A 27,197-nucleotide genomic window follows, 5' to 3' on the forward strand; every position below is an offset into this window, starting at 1 on the left:
TAACAGACCCCTATAAGCAAGGAACATACTGCCCAAAACTGCTTTCTGATAAAATTAAAAATGCCCTTTCATAATTGACAATGCAGGAAGTTGGGCTAAGAGAAAGGAACTAAAAAAATGCAGAACAGTAACTTGGACTGTTGGCTAAAAAAGACAGAGAGGCACTTGGGGGAAAGTATAAGGAGTTTAAAAAAAAAATTACATTTAGAGTTTTGAGGAGACCATGTAGCTATGCTTCTGATTCACCTTTTTCTTAAAAAGTGGGAGCTGCTCCACACAGCTCCTAGTTTTTTCTCCTTTAAAGGATAATGATTTTGAGTGAGCAGGTCATTAACGGCTACATGAATTTTGCCTGACTTTTGACCTGCTTTTTTAACGTCCAAAAGAGCAAACTCAAAAATACACAACTTATGTCTGCTAAGGCTTGCTGCTCTAAGCTGCTATGACAATTAAGGTGGCAAGAGAAGGTATTTTATCTGAGGAGTCTGTGCATTTGTTCTACTAAAATATGCAGAATAAACTGAGCGGGTATAATTTAGAAACTGGTTTAGAAGTACCTGACTTCTAATAAGAGGTTGCATGTCAAATCATCTACTGTGAGTCTTCCAGTATCTAGCTCTCGTTTAACTCCACACACAATAAGTTGAGATTGAATTATCAATACAAGATACCAGTCTCTGCATCTAGAATGCAGAGTCCTTTTTATTCACACTTTTAAGTGAAGAAATACCTATACAGTTAAAAGCACAAACGAGTATAAATCCCACAAAGACCTCACTAAGACAGGTGAGCCTAATATTTGAAAAATTATATTTCTGATTTCAAACGGCTGGTCCTTTGAAACAAGTTTTACAATTACAGATGATAGATTACTCCCTTTATTTGAAGTGAGTTTTTTGTCCATTTGATTATAAAGAATGTGAGCAGAAAGTAATTCTTGTACTGCAATTAGTAGCTGAAGCTACTAATGATGATTAGATAATTGGTCAGTTTTCAGCACTGGAAATAGGGACGCATCTTCAGTATAATTTTGAAATCTGGTTAACTGCCCAATCCGTCATGACATCTCAGGTAATCCACCTTCCTCCCTAAACACCTGACAAATATCTCAAAAAACTCCATGAAAGAAGCTGAAAAACCTAGCTGCATACAGAAGGTGTACTTCTGAAACATCATCTCTTTAACGAAAGCTGTGAACCTCTCCTGCTACAGACAAATGAATACTTTATATAATCTTATAATGTATAATTACATTGACATTAACAGGTGAACCTCAAAAACCTTAATATTTTTTAAGGGAGGGGAGAGCCACCACACAAAAACCCCCCAAACCCCCACAAAAAAGCAGCAGTGCTATGGCTATACTGCTATGTGAATTAGTAAATCTTTGCTTGCTAGTGTCATGTCTGGTTTTTACATCCACACATTCCCTCAGCTGAATAATTTAGCCATCTGCCTCATACCCTACCTGCATGTAGTCTATGTGTCCTAGAGCACCAACTTCCTTTCTATCCAAGAACACCTGTTGGCTTTCTGAAACTTTTAACATCCCTTTATCCACCTCCAGAGAAGGCTCCCACGGCTTCCTCACACGTCCTTTAGCGGTGGAGAGGGGGCAGCACCGCTGTCCCTTGTCAACTGCCGGCAAACAAAGCAGCAAATTCAGCCACTGCTGAGCTATCCCAACAGCTCAGTCACCGAATTGATGTCTACTCCTTCATTCACCCAGCTTCCCATTTCCACAAAATATTCAGGGATTTCCTATCTTTCACATCTCTATTCTCTTTATTAAATTTAATGAAACTATCCAAAAGATCCAAAGTCAAAGATTTCAGTACAGGATCAAACTGAGAATGTTGTAAGAGAGAAGGAAAAAATAATAAAATACACACAAAAAGATAACTTAAAAAACCCAACAAGACCTCTAAGTTATACTAAACCTAAAGTCTCTGAGGATCTCAAATGGACTTGGTCATTGAACCAGGCAAACTTCCTAATAACAAAACATCCTTTGTAATACCACCGTATGTACAACAGGTCACTTGCTTTCTGCAAAAAGCAGACCCTCTTCCATCAGACTGTAGTAAACACAAGGCTTTACAAGAAAAATTCACATTTTATGAAATTAAACATTCAAACATCCAAGAGGATGCACTAGTATTTTCCTTCAGCCAATACAGAAATAGCTCAAGTCACTTCAGTACTTTGCATTTAAACTCCATTATAATGATGTAAAATTAAATTTCAAAAGCAATGACAATCTTCTTTGTGAAATTTAGTTTCTATCAGACAGAATGGAAAATTCTACTACAGTCTTCTTCTGTTACTATTCCCCTCTACTGCCTGCCCTATTGTAATTAAAAAAAAAAAAAAGCCTCAAATCTTGTGTTATAACTCCAGAAGATTAGTACTACAAGAAGACAGACACACCATGGAATGCTATTGCCAAATGGCACAAAATGAAAAATTCAGTTATTGACTACAAGTCAAACACACACCACTAAGACATCTTAAAACCACAGAAGCCAAAGTTATACAATAAAAATTCAAGACTATTACTGAAGAATGTATAAATGTCTCAGAATTAAAGAAAAAGTGTTTTGAAGTAAATAAATGTCTACTCTCTGGTTTTACACAAGCTGTTTCTAAAAATAATAGCAGTAACATGGGTTTAATTAATTAAAACAACAAACAGTAACGATGGCTCTTTAAAATTACTGTTTCATTAAGCTTAAAACCCAAAAAGAAGGTATGTCAGCTTCTATTTGTTTCTGTAAAACACACTTCCAGGTTATTGATGCTGTAGTAGCTGTATCCTGATAACAGTATGTTTTTTGATTAAAAGCCTCATAAATTGGCATTTTCTGAACCATTTTTACAAAACTCAGCATTACAATACCAGTGGACACAACCGGGCACCAGTATCTTAAAATCTACCGTTTAATTACCTTCCTTTTCATTCACTTCAGTGAACTCCCCAACACCTTTTTTATAGGCATTTAAGTACTTATCACTTAGCTACCCCTTTGGAGATGAGAAAAATTCACGAGTAAAAAATTCTGTAGGTCCTTACCCTGCACACTGATCTGTTCAGAAAAAACACCTGTGTAGAATACAGCCAAGCTACAAAATAAAGGATTTAACAGTATGAGCTAGATCTCTGTTGCAAACAAGAGGCCAAATTTAGATACCAAACCAACATTACATGGAGAAGATGATCATGCAGGGATTTTGAAGACTTAACGTGGTGTATTAATAAAGAACTGATCTTATAGTGCACCAATTTAAAAATGAGGAAGTGTATCCTCATTACTCTCATTCATAGCACAGCCAGTCTCACTACCTCACCTTCTGAAATGCGAGTCAGTATTTTGTGACTTTAAACTATTTTGCCTTTGTTTTTCAGTGACCCACATTTCACTGGCCTAATGTTGTTCGCTCAACTCAAATTCCGGGATCCAGTTGTGTGAACGCCTACCCACCTACTACTTTTAAGTTCATGAACAGCTAGGAAGCGAGTACTCTCACCCAAAATAACGCGATTTTCTGCCCGTTCTCACGCTCTACAGCCAGCGCCGAGGCCTGGAGGTGCCTTGGCCTCCAGAGCATTCCTGAAACGCCACAAAGCAGGCGCCACGGCACAGGGCAGATCCGAACCCGCGAGGAGAGCGAAGCGCGGATCCCCTCTCCCGACTCCGTGTAGCGAGGCGGGGAGAGGCCGCGCCTTCCCGACTTCTCCCCGCACGCAGCCGCGGGCCCCGCAGGGGGACGCGCCTTTCCCGAGCGGCCCCGGCGAGTCTCGCCGCCTTTCATCCCAAGAGCTTCGTTACGGGCCGGATCCACCGGGTCCGGGCCCCTCCCGCCCCGCCGGGAGGAAGGAGGGGCGCGCAGCCCCCCGGCACCCCCGGAGCCTCCCCCCGTGCGGGCGCAGCGCCGCTCCCCCCGGGGCCGCTCCCGCCCGCGCCGGCCCCTCACCGTTGTGGCAGCGGGGAGCGCCGCCCGCGGGGGCCGCGGCCTCCCGGGACCCGCCGGGCCCGGCCGGGGAAAACGCGGCGGCGGCGGGCCGCGGCGGCAGCCCGGCGGGCGCGGACATGTCTCCTCGCGGCGCCTCTTCACTCCGTCCCGCTTCCCTTCCCCTTCCTCTTCCTCCTCCTCCTCCTCCTGAGCCCCGATCCACCGCCGGGCGCCGAGCGAGGCTCCGGGAGCCGCGGGAGGGCCCGAGCGCCGCGCGCGCCGCTGCGGCCCGGAGCGCCGCCGCCCACAGCGCCCCCTGGCGGCGCCTCCGCGGCCCGCCCGGCACAGCCCGGCCCGGCCCGAACTTCCACCTGTATGTGAGGAAGAATTTCATTACTGTGCAGGTGACTGTGAAACAGATTGCCCAGAGAGGTTGTGGAGTCTCCCTCACTGGAGATATTCAAGACCCTGAGCGCAATCCTGTACAATGTGCTCTAGGATGACCCTGCTTGAGCAGGGAGGTTGGACCAGGTGACCCCCTCTGGTCCCTTCCAAACTGACCCATTCTGTGAGGCTGCTCCATGTCCCTGACTCAGGGCACAGACATGTACATGTAGAATACACACACCTCCCATCATTTTGCCTAAGAGTTTTCTATCTGTATAGGTAATATATGGTATTTTAGGAATATATGTATCCTGGAACATATAGAGGTAACGTGTGCTCTGCACAGGGGAAATGGCCTTACAAGGTGAGGTGAAAACTCTCTGTAGTTATTCTATGTACAGACAGAAAAGCTTCAGTGAGATGAGGTGACCTGAGACAAGGCTTTTCTTTCTTTGTTAGGAGTGCACGCTGTGTATTCTCTCCCTCTCCACTGTGGGTACATGCTATATATGAGGAGAAGAAAGGCCTTTACAAGGAAGGGCGAGGCAAGATAAAGCAAGGCTTTTCAGTTTCTGTGCAGAATATATAGTAGACATTCTCTTAACAGGAAGGCAAGTGTTGGAGAGCCCTTGCCATGGTTTAACCCCAACCAACAAGTAAGCACCACATAGCCCCTCGCTCACTCCCCCCCCCCATCCCAGTGGGATGGGGGAGAGAATTGGAATAGTAAAAGTGAGAAAACTCATGGGTTGAGATAAAGACAGTTTAATAGTCAAAGCAAAAGCTGCTCACACAGGCAAAGTAAAACAAGGAACTCCTTCACCACTCCCATGGGCAGGCAGGTGTTCAGCCATCCCCAGGAAAGCTTCTACTTGGGGAGGGGACAAAAGTCTCTCCCTTCCTTCTTCTCCCACCATCTCTATATGCTGAGCATGACTCCATAAGGTATGGAATATCCCTTGGGTGACTTGGGGTCAGCTGTCCCAGCTGTGTCCCCTCCTAACTTCTTGTGCACCCCCAACCCCCTCGCTGGTGGGGTGGTATGAGCAGCAGAAAAGGCCTTGATACTGTATAAGCACTGATCAGCAATAATGAAAACATCCCTGTTTTATCAACACTTTTTCTAACAAAAATACAAAACATAGCCCATACCAGCTACTGTGAAGAAAATTAACTCTATTCCCAATTAAAACCAGTACATCCTCCCTTGCTGGCTACTGTTGACAAAGGATCTCCCTTCAATTTAACACTTTCCATAGCCAATCACACACTAAACCATATTAATTTTGACTGCTTGTGTGTTTCTGTCACCTATATTCACTTGTCATTCGCTCAGACACTATTCAAGATTGAATTAATTGCTCAGGTTATTTTATTAATTATGCACAGAAGTCGAAATCAGGATAATATACTGGAGATCATATTGTCAACACTAAGTCCCACAACACTGCGTCACCTTTGTTACATAAATTTGATCAGTCCCTTCCCTGTTTGGATGCTGTTCTTCCTACTAGTTATTATACACGTCTGCTGTAATGCTTAAATGCTGTAATACTTTTTTAATTACTTTGCCTATATGCTCAGCATATGGTCCAGCTCTGTTACTGTTATTACAAAGCATGCAGGGCATCTTTTAGTACTGCAAGAACTGGCTGTATTTCAAAGTTTCTCAGCCTATCAAACTATGTAGAGTTGTCTTGCACAGGCCTCCATCAGTCCTTTGACGGATTGTAGATCCATATCTGAAAGACATAGTTTCTTTATGACCTAATAAGGTAGGGCAAGAAATGATGGGTTCAAAATGAAGCAATGTTCAGGTGAGCTATTAAAAAGTAAACATTATCTTAAGATACTAAAGGACTAAGTGACATGGGAACAGTGTGACATTGCCATAATTGAAGGAGTCTTAACAGGGGTTGCACAAACATTTTGAGAGTCAGATTGTCAACCAGCTTTGGTGCAAGTGACCTCTTGAAATCCCTTCCAGGGCTATATTGTGCTGACAAATTCTGCTCTTAAAGTTATTCTTCCTTCTTTGTAACCCATGCTTCTCCATCCCACACAAAATACTTGTGAGAAATGAATGCATGACACCAAAATAATTCAGAAATATGGACAACAAGTTGGTTTGTCTTTTCATTTTCAGTGCTGTTTTATAAGATGTGTAACTGCTTCTTTGTACTGCAACTATATTTCGTCACAGCATGCAACACATGTGAATCTGTGTTTTGACAAAGGTTTTCCCTTTCCAAAGTCTCGTTTCTCTAATTCTTTTTACTGTGAGACTATAAATATATCCTATATCACAATCTGTGAAAATTACACATCAATTTATGATCAAGCACAAGGAGTTATAGATCATTGTGCTAAAAGCAAGAGGAGGCAACTGGGAATTTTCCCATTGTTTTGAATGCTTTTACAAAACCTTTTACACAACTTAATCAATTATTTTCCATAAACAACAACGACACTGTGGTTAAACCCATTAATTCCTAGGAAATCCAGATGTGTTGGCAGTTAGAATACAAGCCCCTAATGGAAATCCACTGTAAACTCAAACCCATTAATTTTGTTTTCCTCATTTATAATGAATTTGAAAGCATTAGTAAGAAATGAGTATTAATGTCTGCTGTTAATGCTACCATGCAACAAATAACAGGAGCTGTCTCACCTAGGCCATTGCTTCCACTTAGTCTAGTAACAAGCTTATTAAGGAGTAATAAATTCTTCGGCCACTTGATGAGGCTTAATTACTGATAGATTTATTTTGACCTCTGGTGGAAGAAACAATGACGCAAAAAAAGCCCCTCTGCCATTTGAGTTTGCAGAACAAAATATGAAAACGCATCTTGTTACCCATAATATGATAAAAAGGCATTAAATGTCCAAACCTAGAAGGAAAAAGTTATTTTTGCAAGGATAGAAGTCTGAGAACAAATCATTATAAACTGAGTAAGAAATAATTTTGAGCTTTAACATAACTAAGCCAAGCTTCTTCCACTTTGTCATACATTTCAGAAGGAGAATGACAAAATTAGGTGCTTTTATAATCTCCATCAACAAAATACAGCTGTGAGTCACCCTGGCTCACTAATAAATTTCTAATCATCGTCCTGCATTTCTATCAGGAACTGAGCCATTTTGGTGCAAAATAATGGGGCTTCATGTTTTCACAATCAGAATTCTCCAATTGTGTTGACATAATTGTATTTGCGTAAGTTGCCTGTAGTCACTGCAGTGTGATTGCTTTCCAGAACGAGAAGGGCAAATCAAGACTCTTGATGTCACTATAAAGTGTGCCTCTGCTTGGGTGACCTCTGCATCTGGCTGCAGGATAAATCCCTGCATCCACCGGATGAGATCTATGTTGTACTTCATTTGCAGCTGGCTAATTGGTAGAAGAGGCCCCAGGGTAGTCATGCTCCACTTTAAATAAAAATCTTTCAAACTTCTAATACATAACAGAGAATGAGATATCAGTTGTGATACCGTGCAGCTTTCTCACACAAGTATAGATTTACTTTCCATGTAGTTTATTTATTATCCAGGTAAGTCCAGAGAAGTTTTGTGTCTCAGTGATGAGCAGGACTTCCTTTTGTCCATTTGAAGCACCTGGCATGTATTCCGGCTGGGTACAAAAGACTGAGCTGTACTTATTTTTTGTGTTTTGGGGTGTTTGTTTTGGTTTGGTTTTGGGTTTTTTGTGGTTTTGTCTTGTTTTGGGTTTGTTGTTGTTGGGGGGGGTTGGGGGGGTTGTTTTCTTGGTTGGCTGGTTTTGTTTGGTTTTGTGGGGTGGTTTGGTTTTGGTTGGTTGGTTGGTTTTTTTGTTTGTTTGGGTTTTGGTTTGTTTGTTTTTTTTTTTTGGGGGGGGGGGTATTTATATCTGTAATGGAAAAGGCTCAGAAAGCAGCAGGATCTACCTGGCTGGGATTTCTTTGGACAAAGGCAAAGCTCTACTACCTGCTACAGCTGATAGTTGCTGGATATAGCTAATCATTATGGCCCCTGTGTCTGAAAGTCAGAGTATCTGTTCCATTCTGTAACCCCTAATGATGGGTATCATCTCTGTTCACAGTCTAGTCTATAATTTCTGTGATACCTCTTCAAATACGGATATATGACTTAAATTCTCACTTAAATTGGCGGTCCTGATTGGCAATTATGCCTGGTAAGCCTCTTGAGTATACAGTGTAGATAAACATATATCTATATCTAGACTTGTAATATTCCTGAGTGGTTTCATCAGCTGCAAACTTCAATCTATGACGACACTACTCAGAAATCATCAAGCAAGCTCTGACTAGGGAAGAACCTCAGCTATATCCAGAGATCTAAATATTTTCAGGAAATTATGTTCAAAGGGGAAGTCTAGCCACAAGCTTTCATGTGAACTTGGGGGACAGCTAAACAAAAACGAGTGAGTCTGGGGAATTTATGCAGCTAATGTGCCACATCCCAGCTGTTGAGGTGTAGTGTCGCTGTGATCCAAACAGGCTGAGTTTAAGAGAATGAAACCTTTTCAGTTTTCAGCTATTAAAATTCTATGTTTTTCCAGTAATTTTTATAAGGCCTGTAAAACTAATAAACCCCCGAAACATCTTTACTCTCTGGCAGTTTGATATTTTATAGGTTTTCCATTAAGACAAAACAATGACTCATATAAACCACAGGAGCTCCCTTCTTCCCCCTGTGGCTGCAGATGTGCCGCTTGCCCCCAAAGCAAAGCTTGCTGTTACTTCTAAAACAGGAACGTGCTGCAAATATGGGAACTTGGGTCCAAAAATAGCTTTTCTGAATGTCTATGTCACTTGTCCCTGGTGTATCTTTCTTTACATAGGGAGTAAGAAACCCAAGGACCGAACCAGAAGACACAGTTCCTCCTCTACATTATCTGACTGCTCAGGCTCCACTGTTTATGTACATGACAGGTTCCAAGGAGCTCAGTCATATGGTAATGCCCTTGGCTTCAAAGGGTTTCTCATATAAGTGATGGCAATGAGATAGGCTCACTGATCTGTAGATCAAGCCATCCAAAACTAAAATAGAAGATAATTAAACCACTGAAGCACACTTAAAAGTACCATGCTGTGGATTAGCAGCTTAATGCTGTAAACCTCAAGGACTTCACAGTAACACTTTAGAAACTCTGGTTTTCTGTGTACATTTGAAACAACATAAGAAGCTGAAATTAAATCTATCCTTATATGTAGAGACTGCTGTCCCCTGAAACTAATTGAAAAATTCCTCTCACAAGATGTTTTGGCAATATTTGGGAAAATTGTCATGACAATTAAATATCATGGACAGTGGTTGGCCAGGGCCAGATTCTGCACTGACTGCCTTGCCATCTTGCGAGGTTAACTCTGGAGGAAGCATATGAAGCTGGATCCACACTGGTAGAAGAAACATTACTCAAAGGCATCATATAAAGTGATGTATTTTCCCTCTGCAGTCGCAGTCCTCCATCAAGTACTACTTATTTAAGGTCAAACTATTTTCATGAGTAACAGTGTAGCACTGTTTTCAGCAAAGGGAACCCGGAGAGTGATTTACAATGTGCAGAGGAATAAGTAAATGTAATTAATAAAAAATGTACAGATTGATTCATATAACATTATATGCACGAAAAAATTAAACAGTGATGATCAGTTTCATTTTCAAGCACAAGCTGAGTATTCATGGAGAAAGACATGTTTATTTATAATCTTTTCAGACATGCACACTGCCCATCTAAAAAAATACTTCTGTGCTTATAGTTGCTCTGACAGCCTTACCTGCTCAATCTTACTTTGAGCTTTTTGAACGGTGGCTTTTTACCTATTTGTAGCTTGTTCCCAGCTGTTGCCTCCTAATTTAATTTCATTCTTCATAGTGAGTGAAATTCGCCTTCTATTTTTACACTACTGACTTCCGTTGAAATAAATGGTGACACTATAATTTCAAATTCACTGAAACAGGAAACAGTAGGGTGAGCACCTCTGTTTAGCACATCTTTTGCTAAGACTGCAGCATTTATGATCCCACAACACAAAATTATAAAAATAACAATAAAAGTCAATTACTTCCTTTAAGTATTAAAGTGTCTACATCTAAATATTTTCCTAACATAGAATGTAAATTTTCATACACAAAGTTCAATTTACTTTTGATGTGATGCTTTTGCTTTAAAAAGAAGTGAAAGTAGGTCTCTGCCATCTTATCTTTTAAGAGCAGCTTGTGCTGTGTGGTTTCACATTGTACTAGAAATAGCGCAGATGCAGATCACACCTGCAAGGACAAACGGGAACCATTTTGTTTACAGAAGAACAAGTAACACAATCTATGGCATTATTTTATAAGGCAAACTATTTTTCTGTAGATGGTTGCTATCACTTGGGACAGCAAGACATTGCTGCTTCTCAGTCCATAGTGAGAGACCTCTCCATTTTTAATCCTCTTCTGACTTCTACCAAATTGCTTTCATTGTAACTGAGATCCCACTTTGGGATCGGTTCTAGAGCAGATGAACACTTGCTGACGAATTATTTATTTACCTGCAAAGTAAGCAGCTATGGCCTGACACCATTTAGAAATGTGATTGAATATTTTCTGTTTCAAAAGTACTTCCTTTATCATTTTGACTGCTGTAGAATGCAATATAAGGGAAGGCGAAGAAAGGACTGGTAGCATGTGAAATACAATGAAATTATTCATATTCAGTTCAGATTCCATCACCCTTTTTCTCCTTCATGTCAAAAAACCTTTTTTTTTGAATCAGGGTGACTCAAAAGATCTGTTTATTTATTTTAATTCTGGCCAGATGATGAAATCAACCATTTTCTTGAATTCCTTTTATTATTTAAACAAATTTTCTGCTTTAGAAACACGTGTTCAAAGTTAATCGTGTGACTAAGTGCCTTCTGGATTGAGGATGTTAAATATATGTCTGAATATGAATATGTTCCTATGTAGTTTTTGAGGACAAAATACTGCCAGAAAAACCAACTGGACAGGCCCTATTCCCCAAGTTCCTGAGAGGGGGGGATTATGTTTGCAGGAGATAAATTAACCTGATATGTTCTGAGGTCTCTGAAAGTGGGAGTACTCGCATGTTCACTCCCGGGAGTCTGGAGCTGTTCAGGAAGCAGTGACTGCCATCATACAAGTGTTTTTTCTTTCCAGCTCTAGGCTAGACATGAACGGGGCAATTGGGGTTAAACTTAGTCTTCCTGTTCAAAATTTCATCCTGTGAACTTCCTGTAGCTGTGATGACTTCTATTCTTGTTGCACAGTGTTTTCTTTCTATACATCAGTGTTGTGTCACAGGACCAAAACCTTCGTGTACATGTTGGGTGGAGAACACAGAGAATTTGAGGGACCTCTTTTTCTGACTCCTTGGAGACCTGTGAGCAGCTGAGAAACTTGTGCTCACAGATTTTATTTTACTGTTCCCCTAGTAAAAGCATTCATGAAGAAAACTAGTCAAGCACAGAGGGAACCATAAATAAACTGCCCTCTGAGAATAGTTCCAGGCATTTGCATTTCCCAGCTGCAGGAGCCATTACCAAGAAGGATCCTGCTAGCTTTGGACATGAATCTATCCCAGGATTCACATTTAATGTGCCAAGGTCATTAGTTCTTAAGGATTTCAATTAGAAAACGCACTGATTTTCAACAAATGGGAGGGAATAATACTAAATATTTTTTAAATTATAATTTTCTAAAAAGCTGATAGCTTATTTTCAGAATTTAAAAGATAGTGTGTGATTTAGTGAATTTATTTTTTCTTCCATTAGCACATGGAATACCAGAAGCAGTATACAATATGACAGCATTACTGGCAATCATATAAGAGGAGAACCAGTAGGATGTCTCAAATTTGAAATAATATTTGAACTGAAGCAGCATCACTGGTGAAACTGATTACTGATAGTACATAGGGGCTTTTATTTCCCTAGTTTGACAGGCTGCACAATAGTTCAGAAAAAACTGATTGCTCTGCAATCTCTGCAGCAGCTTCCTTCCACTTCATAAAGACCCCAGAGATAATCCTGCTCCCTTTGTGCTGCAATGTGTTCTTTGGGCTTTGAGTTAAAACAAGAGAACTAGTTTAGATTTAGATTTAGATTTAGATTTAGATTTAGATTTAGATTTAGATTTAGATTTAGATTTAGATTTAGATTTAGATTTAGATTTAGATTTAGATTTAGATTTAGATTTAGATTTAGATTTAGATGGGATTTACCTGCCTGGGAGAATACAATATAGGTAGGGAGAGAGGCAGAGAGCATGAAGAGTTTTTGTGGCTTCAACTTCATACCAACATTTAATATGTTTCTAATTCTTACTTCAGACTGCAGAGATATGCAGTTATTTTCAATATTTTTTTTTAATTCTACTTATTTGGGGCACCAACATCCAGTAGTCTTGAAGATTTCATCCCCTGGCTCTTCAGGCGTCCTTCGCCTTTCTGGGTGCAATAAAAAAAGGAATTTATCTGCTTTTTCTACTTTGCAGTGGAATCAGTCTACATTTTCTCCCCAACACTGTTCATCTTCTAAGACTTTTTGTATCGGTCTGTAAAAAAATCCCCAAAACTTTTAAATGGTGAATTGCTTGAGGTCCACATATTTGGCTCTGATTGTCTGGCCAATGACTTTAAGCTGTGTTGTTATTCTAGGCTGCAAGACTCTTGAGACAGGGCCTGTGTCTCCCTCTAGGTACTGTAAATGTCAATCACACAGAGAGTGCTCAATAAATAAATAATGATGGCTTTGTTACTGCTGTATGATGTTTCCCTTGCCAGAGAAGTTATAGTGGAGCCAAGATCAAAACCCATATGCAACAAAAAAAGAAGCACTCTGATTTATCTGTGCAGAAACCAGGAAACTGTGCAAGATCGCACTCCTGCACAAGTTCAATGTCACTTCTTTGCTTCTTTTTTGACTTCTGGAGATTGAATACTTAGTCTGTTTTTATGTTCAGGTCTCAGAGAAAAAGATACTGAAGGTCCAAACAGTTGCAGATTGGGGTGTTGCAAGCATGGATAAAATGACCAGGATTAGCAATTAATTCAGTGGGCAAGTTCCCCTCCCAATATTTGATGTGACTCAGGAAAGTCCCAAAACATGTACCTGACATTTAATCTTGACTTAAGAGGAGCTAAGTAGGTGCTTAAGCTGCTCTGAATAGCAACTGTCTCTCAAATATGGGCTTTTTGTGCTGTGCCCAGCAGTGGCAATGGCACAGGGAATGCAGTGGGTGTCCAGTGGCTCAGAGGGTTACATCATTCTTGTGCATGCTGGAAATACTGTGCTTGGCTCTATGCACACTGGTGAACCCAGCTGCAGCCTGATAGCTACAGATTAGAGCTGAAATGTTATCAGTGTCTTAAAACTCACTGCCATGTTCAGAGTACTGAAATCCTGCATCTCTCTGTCCTTTCCACAGAAAGTACCAGAGCATTCCCCCAGATCTTTGTGAATTTTTGCCTAACTGGAAGCTATCCACAGTACTTCTATAACTTCATGCAAGCACTTTTCCCAGATAGAGCAGAAGTATTCTTCATTATTAACTGCTCAGAAAGCAAGTAGACACCTTTTTCATTTAACCTGATAGAAGTCAGAAATTCAAGTGTTACACTGGTATAAATTAGAACAAAATTAGACCTGAGAGTGGATTCAAGCCTTGGAGAAACTCTTCCCACAGAGGACCCTTGGACAGGGCTCTTCAGCAGAGTCCACCCTGCCTCTTTCAGCAGGAAGGATTATGACCCCACACATTGCCAGGTCCTGTAACTCGGGGGGCAACCCACACTTCAACAAAGGTAAATACTACTGTTTATTACCAACACTTGGTCCCATCTGATTCCTTTTATTGCTCAAACATCCGGAAACATAGTGAAACGGTGGGAAACACGAATTCTCCTGTTGGCTGCCTTTCCCACACAGCAGAGACCGGGCGGCCACTAGGAGATGCTGCTGTACGCGGAATACACTCGGCACCACGGGAGACAAAAACGAAGCAAGAAATACTTCGGTCCAAGCTGAGCCATGGCGCTTTTTTTTAGGCATTTAGAGGGGAAATTTGAGACAGAAATATGCACAAGACTGTTATGTTGAGTGAAACACTAACTCACAGTTTGCAGCAATTTGGGAGGACTACTTTAACACTTAAAAAAAGGCATTGCCTTTTAGTTTGATATAAATTACTAACCCAGGAATTTGCTTCTCTGATCTAAAATAATGACTGCTGGGATTTGAGTAACAAAAAGATCTGTGTCTCTGTATGTGGAAGGCTTGAAGCCACTCGATAATATGACTACAACATATATTGACAAAAACCTTCCGGGATAAAAAGAAATTAAAATTCTGGGATGTAATTAAACAGAGAAATTAGAAATACACCTAGGAATTCAAGTAAGGAGATTTTCTATGTCTAGGAAGAAACCCAAAAGGTTTAATGGTAATTCCAGTTCAAAACTGAGGTGTTGGAAAAGCTTCCGCTGGAGCTCTGTTGAAGGTCTTTCAAAATATGAAGATTAACTGAAAATTCCATTTATGTGTTTATATTTTCTAGTCGCTGTAGCAAAACTCCAGCTGCCTTGTAGCTTTATCACCCTCCACAATGACTAGTGAGTGCTTACGTTGTTCAATTGCCATTAGATAGTATTGTTTTCTGCTGGCCTATGATGATTACTGCCATAAAATGAAGAATGTGGAAATTAGTAAAACAATGTGAAATTTGTATTGTCCTTTGGCAACATAAAGAGTTATTCATCTGCAAGGAGCCCACTTATCACTAGCGATCTTTTCTCTGTGCTTTTCTTGATATGTTCACTCAACTCTGGGAATTTTTGTGAAGGTTTTTTTGTTTTCTTTAGTTTTGCTCAGGGTCCTTTGAGGGCTGGGTGGGGGAAGGGATTCTCTTTACAAGTATTTTGGACATATAAGTTGCTGCAGTTCTCCTGCCCCTATTTTATGGAACAAGGCTAATGTCTTCATAGTTGTGTGTTTATTTTTAGATACCATGTTTCCATATTTAGTAAATGCAGTTCTCAGCATTGCATAAAAAGAGGCCATTTATTTGTGTATCTAAATACACAGAATTAAAGTCCAGAATAGCTTATAAGTAAGTAGCTCATTTCCCAGTCAGAGTTAACTATCTGAGCATTTAGGGCCCTCCTCCTCCCCCCCCGCCCCTCTTATTGATATACTGTATTGTGCACCTAAAACAAATGTATATTCTTTAAAGTGTCATTTTAGGGTACACATACTCCTCAATCAATTCCTCCACACAGCTTCCATCACAGCTTTCATTCACTTCCACACAGCTGCTGCCAGATCCCACTTGTTGCCTCTGCTGAAGGCAGGCCTGGTAGCTACCACCTGGCAGCTGCATGAATGGGAAACAAGGCGTTGGTCCACGGCAAAACTAGCAGCACGAGGGGCAGGAGTGGCATGTGGGGAGGGAAGGTCTGAGGTTGTAAGGAAGATGGAAGTCGATTTGGTAAAGGAGTCATGTAGCTGCATGATGTATTTGATAGATTTTGCGTGGGTCAGCAGTAATCAGGTGTTATGGCACAGCTCCAGGTCAGCCTTGCCAATAAGCCAACTGTGGGGCTTTGCAGGGAGAAGACAGGGAGTTAAATATATACTGAGAGGATAAAGTAACTCCTTAAATTTAAATGCATAAGCTGAAAAACTTGTTCTTGAGGAGAAAGCTTATGCTGATAAGTCCTAAGTTCCAGGAAAAGTATGCCTTCTAGAACAGGGAGCATAATGAGGAATAGTTTAATTTTTGCTATTTCTATTCTATGAAGTTTGCAGATATTCCTTGTGTGAGAAGTGTTCTTGTGAGGCTTGAAAGTGTTCCTATGTGCAATAAAACTATTTCCTTTTTTTATTTTCTCTAAGACATTGGTTGGAAGATGGTGCTGTTTTCTTGCTGTTCCACCATCCGGACCCAGCTGGAAGGTCTGCCATCAAGACTTCATCCTGGATTATATCAGTTTCTGGTTGCTTTTTGGGGGAAAGGAAAGGGGATGATCTTAAAACACATATACACTTTGCAAACAGATGGAAGACTGGGTCCTGCTACATGCAGTGCAAGGTCTACTTTAGGCACAAGTTGCTGATATTACTTTACCATAAAGTGGGTGCAGATGTTGTTGATGAGCAGAGGAACGTTGGAAACCTTTCAAAGGAAATGCATTTAAGGATGGATTTGAAGGAGGAAGTGGTGTGAGCTTTTCACGTGAGAAGTTATGATGAAATGTTTATGCTTGATCTATAAATGACAGGACAACATTCAGAACAGTCTCACCAAGCAAATCATAGGATATCCGATCTGCAAGTGTCAAGCCCGAAAAGTCCCTTGGCTGCTTGTGAGAATTTCACAGTGAATTCTTACAAAAGTTAATCTTAAATGTGTGTCCTCCTTTGGAAGGAGGATTAACAGTGCTCCTAGGAGTATCAAAGTTGAAGACGTACTCAAAGCCTTTTCTAAGAAATTCATTTCAAAGATAGCACTGGGGAAATGGAGACCCTTTAATGTGCAGATGATGGTGTTTTCAGTGCTCATCAGAGCAATCAGGAGCTTCTCGGAGCTGAGTTTGGACAATTTTCCTTTGCCTTGTAGGGGTATGACAGCACCACTTTATCCTTTCCAAAAAATGCATCTTTCCCTAGTGATTAATTTGCAAAAGAAAAATATATGGGCTGATTGAAGGAGTGAAATAAAATGTAAGAGGAAGTAAGGAATTAGAACAGTTAACTGGAGACTCTGGTCAAATCCATTTTTCCCAACTCTCCCATTTTTCACTGTTTACTTTAACTGCAACCCACCACAAAGTTCAGCTCAGTGTGCATAAATTATAGGGAGTCTCTTCTCTATTTTTAATACACAGATGTATCTAAACATATTTTCACAGTAAAGGGGGAATTTGGTCTTAACAAATGCTCTTAACATTAGTGGAAGCCCTGCTTCTCTGCCCTTTAATTGCCTTGAGATTCTCCAGATGGGGCCAGATCCTTGTCTCCTATCAGTTTTCTACTGACCACTCAGCCAAGTGAGTTACTGCAGGCTCATGCAAACAGGAGAACTGCAGAACTGGGCCTTTTGGTTTTCTGCATGTACCCCACCGTGTTGACGATTAGTCTTTTTAAAGTCAAGAGAGATGAGATAAGAGCAGTAAGCTCTGTTAACACAGCCAAGCCGTGTATGGACTTTGGGTGATCCACTCCTCTTAAATCACTGCCTGATTCCTTCAATTACTCGAAAGCCAAACCCAGAAACTAATCTATCTATGGCCAAAATATTTTTGTTACTAAAAAAGCCAGACAGTGAGCTCCGTATGCAGATTTGGGGCACTTTTTGCTGTTATGATTTTAAGGTGATGTCTTCTGAGTAGCTGCTATTTCTCATTGCTGTCAGAGCAGACTAGTAGTTCAGTCTGTTGCTGCTGGCACTGTTCCTTGTTGCAGAAATAGTTTATTTGTATAGGTTTCCGATTCTTCATATGTAGGAGAGCTAATGCATTTTATTCATTCTTCTTCTGGCTGAAGGTGGCCAGTTCTCATTCTCCTTTTATAGTCTGCATGTAGTTAACAGCTACCAACTGCTCTCACGGAATGAGGATGAAGATTTGTAGTAATTCTCTCCTCTATTACCACAAAGAGCTTGCTGAGTCTGTGCCAGGTTCTTCAGAGCTACCCCACTGTGATCCCATCACTTGTGTTTCAGATCCTTCAGTCCCTTCTTCGCTATGTAATTCTATGCACTTGCTTTCTGGCAAGCTCTCTCATCAACGTGATACCAAGGAGTGAAGCTAACACCCTCCACACTAGGGTTTTTACGGAGAGTTGAAAGAGGCTTTCCTGTTTTGGCAGGCCAGCATCTAAAAAGCGGGAATGTTGGCAACTTGCTCCTGGATTGGGTATTCTGGGGAAAGTAGCTTCATCTTGCTCTTAATTTTTATGCCTTTTGCAGTCTCACGTGTATGGAGTTTTACCTCTTTTCTTGGTGGAATAGATTAAGAACTGTTGATTAGACAGGGACTGCATCCAAGTTGGTTGAAAAACAGAGGTCAAGATTTTCAGAACGTTTAGGAAGATGAATAAGCAGCATGCTTCCTTCATAATTGTCTTAGCTGCTGGAGCACAGAATGTATGTAATTTGGGCCATTTATTCTCATTCCCAAGTATGACCTTTTGAGCTAATTTTAGGTACTTCTGAAAAAAAATCTTGGCCAACTGTCAACAACATAATCAACAAGCAGAGAATTTACTTCTAAGTAGACCACCCTGAAATAGTTCTGCTTTTGCTGGCAATTTATACCATTTCCCACTGGATCTCTCCCTTGAGCAGAATATCCGGTTGGATTTATTGTGGCTTCACCACAAATATGGTAGCAAAGTTCCCTCTAAATTTTCTCAGGAGGAAGGAATCAGATGCAAATGAGGAAATAAGGTGTTACAGATATCATACAGCTTGTTCATAACCTTCTCTTGAAAGAAAACATCTTCCACCATTTTTGAGCCCTACTTTTTGGATTCTTTATCCTTCAGGATAGCCAAACTCTGCTAGGGGAAGCTATTCAATAAGAATATATAACTTATATCCTGGCCCTGCACCAAATGGGAAGGCAGTGTATCTCAGTTGGAGTGGAAAGAAAAATATGCTTTTAGAAGATATTTACACTTCTGTGCTACAGCTGGGAGCTGCTCACCTTCTTTTATGGAAGACAAAAGAGCACTGAATTCCTAGCCAACCCACAGTATGGCTCTTAGTACAGATGTTTCTGATGCTTTAGAGCAGGGGTACTCCAATGGGGCACTCTGGCATGGGTGAGGATTTTAAGCACAGTTTGCCCAGACCTCACTGAGGTTTCAAACTGACATGTGGGAAATTTTTTGCTATTATTGGTATTTATTGCCAGACCTTACAGGTCTCCCAGGGGGCAGCTGCAGTTCACTGTCTCGGTCCCCAGCTGTGGAGGTGACATGTGCTGATTTTCCAGGAACCAATCCTTAGTAAAACTAGACAACTGGTCTTGAGCTCCTCTGTTTTGGGACTCTTCTTGTGGGTGAGTGTTGGAAATGTACCAATATTAGTTTCTCAGGGATCATGGAGAGTTTTACCATTTTGTTAAAAGGTGATAGGTTTTGTAGATTAGATCTTGAAATATAAATTTAAACTCTACCTTCCACAAGGTTTAAAACAGCAGTGGAGTATTTGCTTTTTGATGAGTATCATGCAGAGGCATTAGCATTAAGTGTTGAGGCTGATTACGTGACCTTTTCTTTACTGCTGGATAGGAAGTCAATATTAAAGGAAACCTGTGATGGAAAAGTTAAGTGTCAGATGACTGGTATTTGGTGCTGATGCTGAAGTAATAATTAATGAAAAAAAGTGGGTATACAAAGAAAGCTATAATAAGTCCCATGATAATGAAGTTTAGTACTAGTATGGTGCATACGCATACATTATGCTCCATGAGCTTCTAGAGCTGACATAACCACTCACAGATAGAAAAAAACCCCACTAGTCGAATGTGAGGATTTACTTTCAGTACTGGATAGAAACTGGACTTAAGGTGCAAAATGCTTTAAAAAATAGATGTACATGGGAAAACAGTGTTATTTGCACTAAATATTTTTACAGTAGTGCATGTGAAAAAATAATGTCTTTGTGCTGTAAGGATAGGTGAGTTTAATAGGAAAATCACACAAAACATTGCCTTCAATTAAATTGATCTTCCAGACCCACGTACAACTTATTTTGTTAACTGCTTTTTAACTTTCTTCTAGCCTATGATTAAATAAGAACCCATTTTGGTATCTTTTGAATCCACAAAGCATCAAATCTGAATTTACTTCACAATTTCATCTTTCCTTTCTACTGATTTACAGCTTAGTTATACGTAGCAAACCCATTTTTGTCACTATTTATTTCAGTTCAGTATTGCAGTGCATGTTGCAGGTTCCCACTACTCTTGCCACTCTACATGAAGAAAACAGACAACAATCTTTTCAGGAGTGCATATCCCAGTGTAGAACACTTCTGCTAATGTGATTCAGGTGCATATATCCATACGACAGTGTAATAGGAAGGGAAGGCATTCTGTTGGCTGATGGTTTTTGCTGGCTTGGTGAGTCTGTAGTGGTTTCCCACTTTGTTAAATTCTTAGCTGGTGTTTGAAAGGAATGCAAACTCGTCATTCCAGAGGTTATAGGAGAAAAAGAGGAAACTGAATTGTGCCATAATGAATGGCAGTGCAAGCAGCAGGGTGAACTATTGAGGCACAAACTCATGTCAAGTCAGCAGACACATTGGGCTGAGGTAGTATTTTAGATTCACAGTTGGCTACAGATTATTTGAGAGCCTTGCTCCAAAGACTGGAAATGCCAAGAGGCCCCTGAATGAAATGCATTTGGAGAAGAACTGTTCAGAATACTGGTTGCTGTTGGGATCAAGGATATGTTATTCGTAGGTCACTGCTTCATTTTCTGGTATAGGCAATTGCTCTCTTGGAGACATTTCTATTCCTATTTCCCCTAGGACCACAATTTTCCCTTAAAGAAGGGTTACTATGTGCACAGTTTTAAATCTAAGAAAGAGCAAAATACATTGAAATTGTAGACCTCTTAGAAGGAATCATCTATTTCTTATTTTCAGGGAGTTGGTTCATTTAGGTCAGGTCTACATTTGTTTTGTGAAGCTAGGAATGAGATGGTTTAGACATACTATATTTTGCTTAATTTTTTTCTAAAAGATCAATTCTACCTCTTTAGATATGTATTGTATGGAGGAGATTTATTAATGTAATAAATTAATTTAGATTTCAAATTGTTATCATGTTCTTGCACTGAGAATAAATTGGAGAAATGCATTGATCAGTATTAATTTTCTGTCTCTAGCACTTTAGGTAGCTGTAATACAACACTGGGACAATGACTGGTTATTTCCCTGAAGTTTCTTGAGATCCCATGGCTGCACTGTAATCTCCTCAAGGTTTAACATGCATTTACTAACAGCATAAGTTCTAGCCACAAAGCATATGATTAAAAAGTGCTGAAAGAAATGTTGATATTTAATTTCCTTTACATTAGCATTGGCATTCTAAAAAGAAATAACACTTAAGAGTTCAGAAACTGAGCAAGCAAAAGGAAGAGCTGGGGAAAAGCCTCAATTTTCTACTGTGCATTTGATTTTACTTAAGGGAATGTGATTTACTTAGGAGTGAGGAGGCAGTGGTACTTCTCTCTGAGGATCCTAGAGTAATTGTGCCCTATGTCCTGGGTGTGCCACTGCCAGACAAGTCAGTGGCAAACTCATTGCATTTCTTTTCTCTGAATTCTCTCCAGTTGCGGTCTGAAGCAAGCTTGGCTAAGCAATAGGCAATATGATATCCACATATGTTAGCCAAAGCAGTAAAAGCTGGTAGGAACGAGTTAATACAGCATGAGTGAATAATGTAGGTGAAATTGAGGTCTCTGGTTTGTGATGCCTGTCAAAGTTGACAGCGGCAGCTAAATCCTAGCTGCCCCAGCTAGCTGACCTGCCTTTTTTTTTAAAGGTTGTTGCTCCTGTAGCAGAAGTGATGGAGCAGGAGATGTACCTGCTCCTCAGCAGCAGTTCACTGCTCAGTATTTTAACATAAACTAAAATCAGTGGCGCTTTAGGTTGATATATTGAGTTGTGCACTGTGGTGTCAGTGGAGCTGACATGTTGCCTGCTATGCTGTCTCTGCCATTGGGGCAGCAAGTTTTGACCGAGTGACAGAGAGGATTTAAGGGGTAGCAAACTTTCTGGATGTCATTGCTATACACGCTGGGAATTGTGTACTATAATACTAAACAGGGAGAATGTAAACTGGTGGGAAAAAGAGGAATATAATTGCACAAAATCCCTATTAGTGCCATATTAGAATATTATAGCAGTATTATATTTTCACAAGGTTCCTTCTATCTTTGACTTCGGACTGTAATTTAACAGCTTGAAATCCTATAGTGGAATTCCATTTGAATTTTGGTTTCCAAAGGCAACTGGCAAGGCTATTAATTTACCACACTCTTTGCCATTTGTTTGACTTCATCATAAGTGTTCACAGCATTTTGCAAGGATACCAAATGCAGGTCCCAGATCCAAAGGGATTATTATCAACAGTCAGACCATGACGCAGAATTAAATCAAGGGATGGATGCAAATCTTTTTCAACAACATAGTAGACAGCTTTGCCACAACCACATTATCTGAATGAGAAATGTTGTGGCTGCAGAGGATCTCAGGCGAGCTCAGGAAGGAATGAGCTGACCTTTCCACATTACAGATGTTCAGCAATGGATTAACCATTCCAAGAAATCCATCTGAAGACCCATTTTCTGAGAGCTACAGAAAAAAGAGAGGGCCCCAGAGCCTGAGCAGAGACAAAAGATGACAAAAATATGGCTCACATTTGTTGTACCTATGCTTCACAAAGCTTTAGGGATCCCAGAAGTTGAAGACTCCACAAGAGAATGAGCACTGTTCTTCCTTCAGACTCAGGAATTAGTACAGAAAGGACTTCCTCCTTGCAATCATTCCCATGATAGTGAGTCTCCACTTTTTGGTCAGTGGAGACATAGATGAACAAGCAAATAAGGTTAGGTAGCACAGAGAGAGTGAAACTCAAACTGCAATCATATTGCCTTGTCTAAGGGCATTAACAACCATAATGCTTAATATTTAAGCATGGGATTTATTTTGCATTTCTTGGAGGTATATAGAGATCTTAGCAGTGCCCTTTTCTGCATTTGAAATTGAACAAAACTAAACTAAATGCAGAAGATGTGAAATCCAGTCCAAAATGCAGACAGACTGGGGTTAGTGTGGGAAAGCTAAATATAGACAGTGTCTCTAATCAGAGTTGGAAGGCCAGAAGTGGAGCAGTATGGCACACAAGATGCAGAAAAATATTCAATTAACCTTAATTCAAGTTCAAGGTTTCAGTCTGTGCTGCTTTGCTGGCTGAGAGTCTGCGTCAAAGTCCCCATGATATTTTGGTGAGGGCATTGCTATCTGTTGAGATTTTCAGAGCCCACATCTAAAATCTATTTTTAGACTTCAGCTCTTAAAGGAGGAAAAAAAAGGGCAAGCTAGGATAATTTTCTAACAAAGTTTTAGAAAAATATTCATTGCTGGGCTGACAACCTTAATGGCCAGTTACGGATGAACTACAAACCCCGGAAAATGAGGCTTATAAAGGAAACTGCAACTCAACCATGTAACGACAGCATTGCAGATGGGATATGGTAACACACAGCCATTCCTTGCCCGACTGAACTGGCTGTCTCAGAGTTCTGAGGTATTTACCCACTCTCTACCCATCTTCTCTGAGCTGAAAGGGAATCAACAAATACCTCCTTAGATGCTAAACATCAAAAATGTCAGCATATTGAGTAGTATCGTGTCTAATTTCAAGCCCGGAAATAGGAGAAATACATTTGGAATAGACTGTAAATAGTTGCAAACTGTAGAATAGGTTGCTAGGAGAGAGGAAAGAGGAAAGAAGCAGCACTTCACTGGCTTAAACCATGCCCATAAAAAAGGGACAGATGTTTCCTATTGGAGCATCCCCTTATAAAACAGCTTCATCCCTGCAAAGCAGCACACTAGAGCTTCTATATATAACTGCAGCACAACACACCAGAGCTGAGGGTTTATAGAAGCTTGTTGATTTGTAAAACATTAAGGGTAAAATCAGATAGCTAAGAGCAGGTGGGATGTCTCTTGATAAGCACTCAATATTTCCAAGCACACTTCTTTATTCTGCCTTCGTAGAAGATGCTGTTGCATTCCTGTAGCCAGTGATGGTTGTCAGTTTTGATTGCTACTTTTTGCCTTTATGCAAAAGCATCCAGAAGGTTGAGATTTAGGCCATCCAAGGCCAGATAACTGAGGGCTAATGTAGTCTCTATATCCTTAAATCTGTTTCCATGCACAAGTGCATTATGGTGTTTCATTACCAGATCATATAACAGTGTGATGTGACAATGTGACATAGTATTCAGCAAAACAGGAAATGTTGAGAAACTTTTCTGTGTTATTCACATCAGCAGCTTTCAATAATAAAAGTGACATGCTCTCCATGATGGAATAAGTACAGATGCATTAGTATTCCTCATAGAGCATCACTCTTGTCATTATGGTAATGACAGACTTTGCGTGCTTAACCTATCACTTATAAAAAGAGTATGTTTGTTTCTATGGAACCAGATTGTTCTCCTCCCACATGTACTCAAGTAAGCGAGACAATTCCAGGATTAAGGGTCTCAGTAATGTCAGTAGGATTAAAGTGAACATTTTTTCAGAAGTGACTGGGATTTGCTAAAACCCTCTTTCTTTAAAGTGTTATTTTTGATGCATTCCAACAAGCACGGTTTTCACTAGGTTCATCCTATACTGCAGTGCCTCAGCTGCAAAATCTGGATCCAGATTCACAGCAGGACCAAAATCTCAGGACTTCTGCCCTTCATAGAGACAAAAATATTGTTTTATGACAGCCGGACTCCCTAGAAGTAGGAATAAATATCAGGACATCAGGGCTCCCTTTCCAGATATGGTCTCAGTTACATCATTTTACTTGTATTTCCGTTTCACCATTTCCAACAAAGACGTAAATAAACTTTGGTATGTGGTGAAAGGGAATCATATCTAAAGGATACCTGAAACATATTAGCATCTCTATATTCAAAGACATATTTGATGATATAAAATATTACACCAGAGAAAAAAAAAATTCCTTGAGGATACCCTCCCAACTTTATAAAAAATCCAGGTTTATCTGTTTCACGAGCATCCCCATTCAATGCTTGTTAAGGATTTCTGTCTACAGCGTTGCACAGGCAGCCCAGTCCCACAGGCATCAGAATTTGGAAATGCTTTCCCTGACCGTAGTTGGCTTGAAGTGCCCCTTGCTGAAAAAGCACTGCTGTGTAATCAGCAGGGGCAGGCAGGATGGTGTTCACCAGGGTGTGAATTCGCAGCGCATTAGCTGCTCTCCATTAACTCCCATAGTAAATGTGTCATTGTGCTCACAAGAGCATTCTTAGTACCAGATTAAGGCTATCCACACAGGAAGCTAGTGTGGAGTAGCTAGGGTTGTATAAATTCACACCTTAGCTTAGTTGGCACTAAATCTCCCCCTGTAGGCAAGCCTGTTGTCTATCCACCTACTTAGCTTGTGTAGCTTGAAATGCTGCTTTTTCTCAATTGCCTAATTTCTGGGTATATGTTCCTTTTTGTCCTCAAAAGTCATTTGTTACATGCTACCCCTCAGGTAAACTTTCAGTTCATGTAGCTGCTCTCACATGTGGCACGAATGGCCTCTGAGCTCTCAGCACTAGGTTGGAAAATGTGGATGATGTAGGCTGAATCCTCAACTTAGACCCACTGCCATATTTCCAGCTGCTGTTGGTATTCCCTCTGTGGCCATCCTTCTCCATCCTCCATAGCCAACTTCATCCTCATCTGCCTCCTCTGCAGGCCTTTGTAGCTGACTTGCATTAGAGCTGGGTGGGAAAGGCAAATCTTAATGCAAACTAAGCATGAACTCACTGACTTACCCCATATTCGGAGAGCAATGTCCTCAGGAGACCATGTGGAGCTGTGCCTAAGCAGAGCTGTTATCATTTACTTACTTGTTTTACAAGAAGCTCAACAATTCTAAATTGTTTGAACACCTTTGGCTGGGTATAAAGCTATCCACTGTAACACAGAAATGCTATAAATTTCCCTTTAGCACCTGCTCCGCCTCACTGCTCGCTTTTATGTTGTTGCTCAGGCTTGGTGCCTGTTGGTTGTAATCTGCTTCGGACAGGATTGATGTCCTTTATACTTCATCAAGGTCTAGGAGAATGGGGGACCCCTATCCTGTTACACGGGGGCACAGCCACAGTACAAGTGATGGTGATTGTGATTACAGCTGACAACTGAAATAAATGGCACTCTGCAAACCTTGTCCACTTCAGCTGCATTAATATGAAGGGCAGAGAATACAACCATGATCCCAATGTTGAAAGCTAGGATGAAACTGGTAGTGTTACAGTTGTATTTTCCCTCCCTTTTTTACAACCGGATTATACACCTTATTAAGAATATTTTCCTGCATGCTTTCTGTTATTCTTTTGCACTCAATGGTGAGGGAATGCAAGAGCAAGCACAGCTTTTCTACACTTTCTGTCTTTCCCCCTTGCTAAAGTACGTGGGACTCAATGTCTAATCCATACAGTTTCTAGGGCAGGCTACTCAAAGAGAATACACCATTATTAATAGAAGACATCACCGAAATGCTTGAACAATGCCCCATTGTGAGAATGGAGAGAGGTTGTTGATGGTTCAGCTCCAAGCCTCGAATTCCCTCTGCTAACCCCACAGCTGACCCACGGGAACCTTTTCTCCTTTCCTGCTACCCCTCTCTCTTCCTGAAGAGTCTTTGTTGCCTTTCTGTTAATAAGGGTCCTTGGTGTACTCATTTGCATGGTGATTTGCACTTCCAGCTCACAGCTAATCGATAGCGAGGATATTGCTTGAGTTCCAGAAATGAACAGAAAGGGTCCTTAAATATTATATTCAAGGATGTGCTTTGCAGAGGAGAAAGAAGACTGTTCCACATCTGCTCTCAGCTTCTGCACTGTAGCTCTTTCAAACACAGGATTATTAATGCAGTAAGTGGGAAATTCTTCTCAAAATCCTCTCTGAAAGCTTGATGAGGTGTGTGCCCACTTCCCTGTAACTCAGGCAGGATTCTAACTTTTTATCACAAGGCCATCAAAAATAACAGATTTTAGGGGAAGTTGGAATCATTGCTAGGAAGTCTTACTGCTCCACAACCACAG

The 27,197-nt window shown here is 40.6% G+C and overlaps 1 protein-coding gene across 3 annotated transcripts in view; it reads right to left on the reverse strand.

Annotated features, from left to right (window-relative positions):
• The window catches only part of SEC24B (SEC24 homolog B, COPII coat complex component), a 43,533-nt gene extending 39,328 nt beyond the window's left edge, over positions 1 to 4,205 (reverse strand). For 2 of the 3 annotated variants that reach the window (XM_051789628.1, XM_051789627.1), the window contains exon 1: positions 3,976 to 4,205. In XM_051789628.1, coding sequence (XP_051645588.1) covers positions 3,976 to 4,093 — 118 coding nt within the window. In that variant the 5' untranslated portion in view covers positions 4,094 to 4,205. Of the gene's footprint in view, positions 1 to 3,528; positions 3,929 to 3,975 lie in introns of those variants that run through there. The other variant, XM_051789629.1, reaches the window with a different exon arrangement.
• Between the last annotated feature and the right edge of the window lie 22,992 nt (positions 4,206 to 27,197).

The sequence above is a fragment of the Manacus candei genome, unplaced genomic scaffold (genome assembly GCF_025592945.1).
Source record: "Manacus candei isolate 608988 ecotype Guabito, Panama unplaced genomic scaffold, ASM2559294v1 h1tg000028l, whole genome shotgun sequence".
Lineage (NCBI taxonomy): Eukaryota > Metazoa > Chordata > Aves > Passeriformes > Pipridae > Manacus > Manacus candei.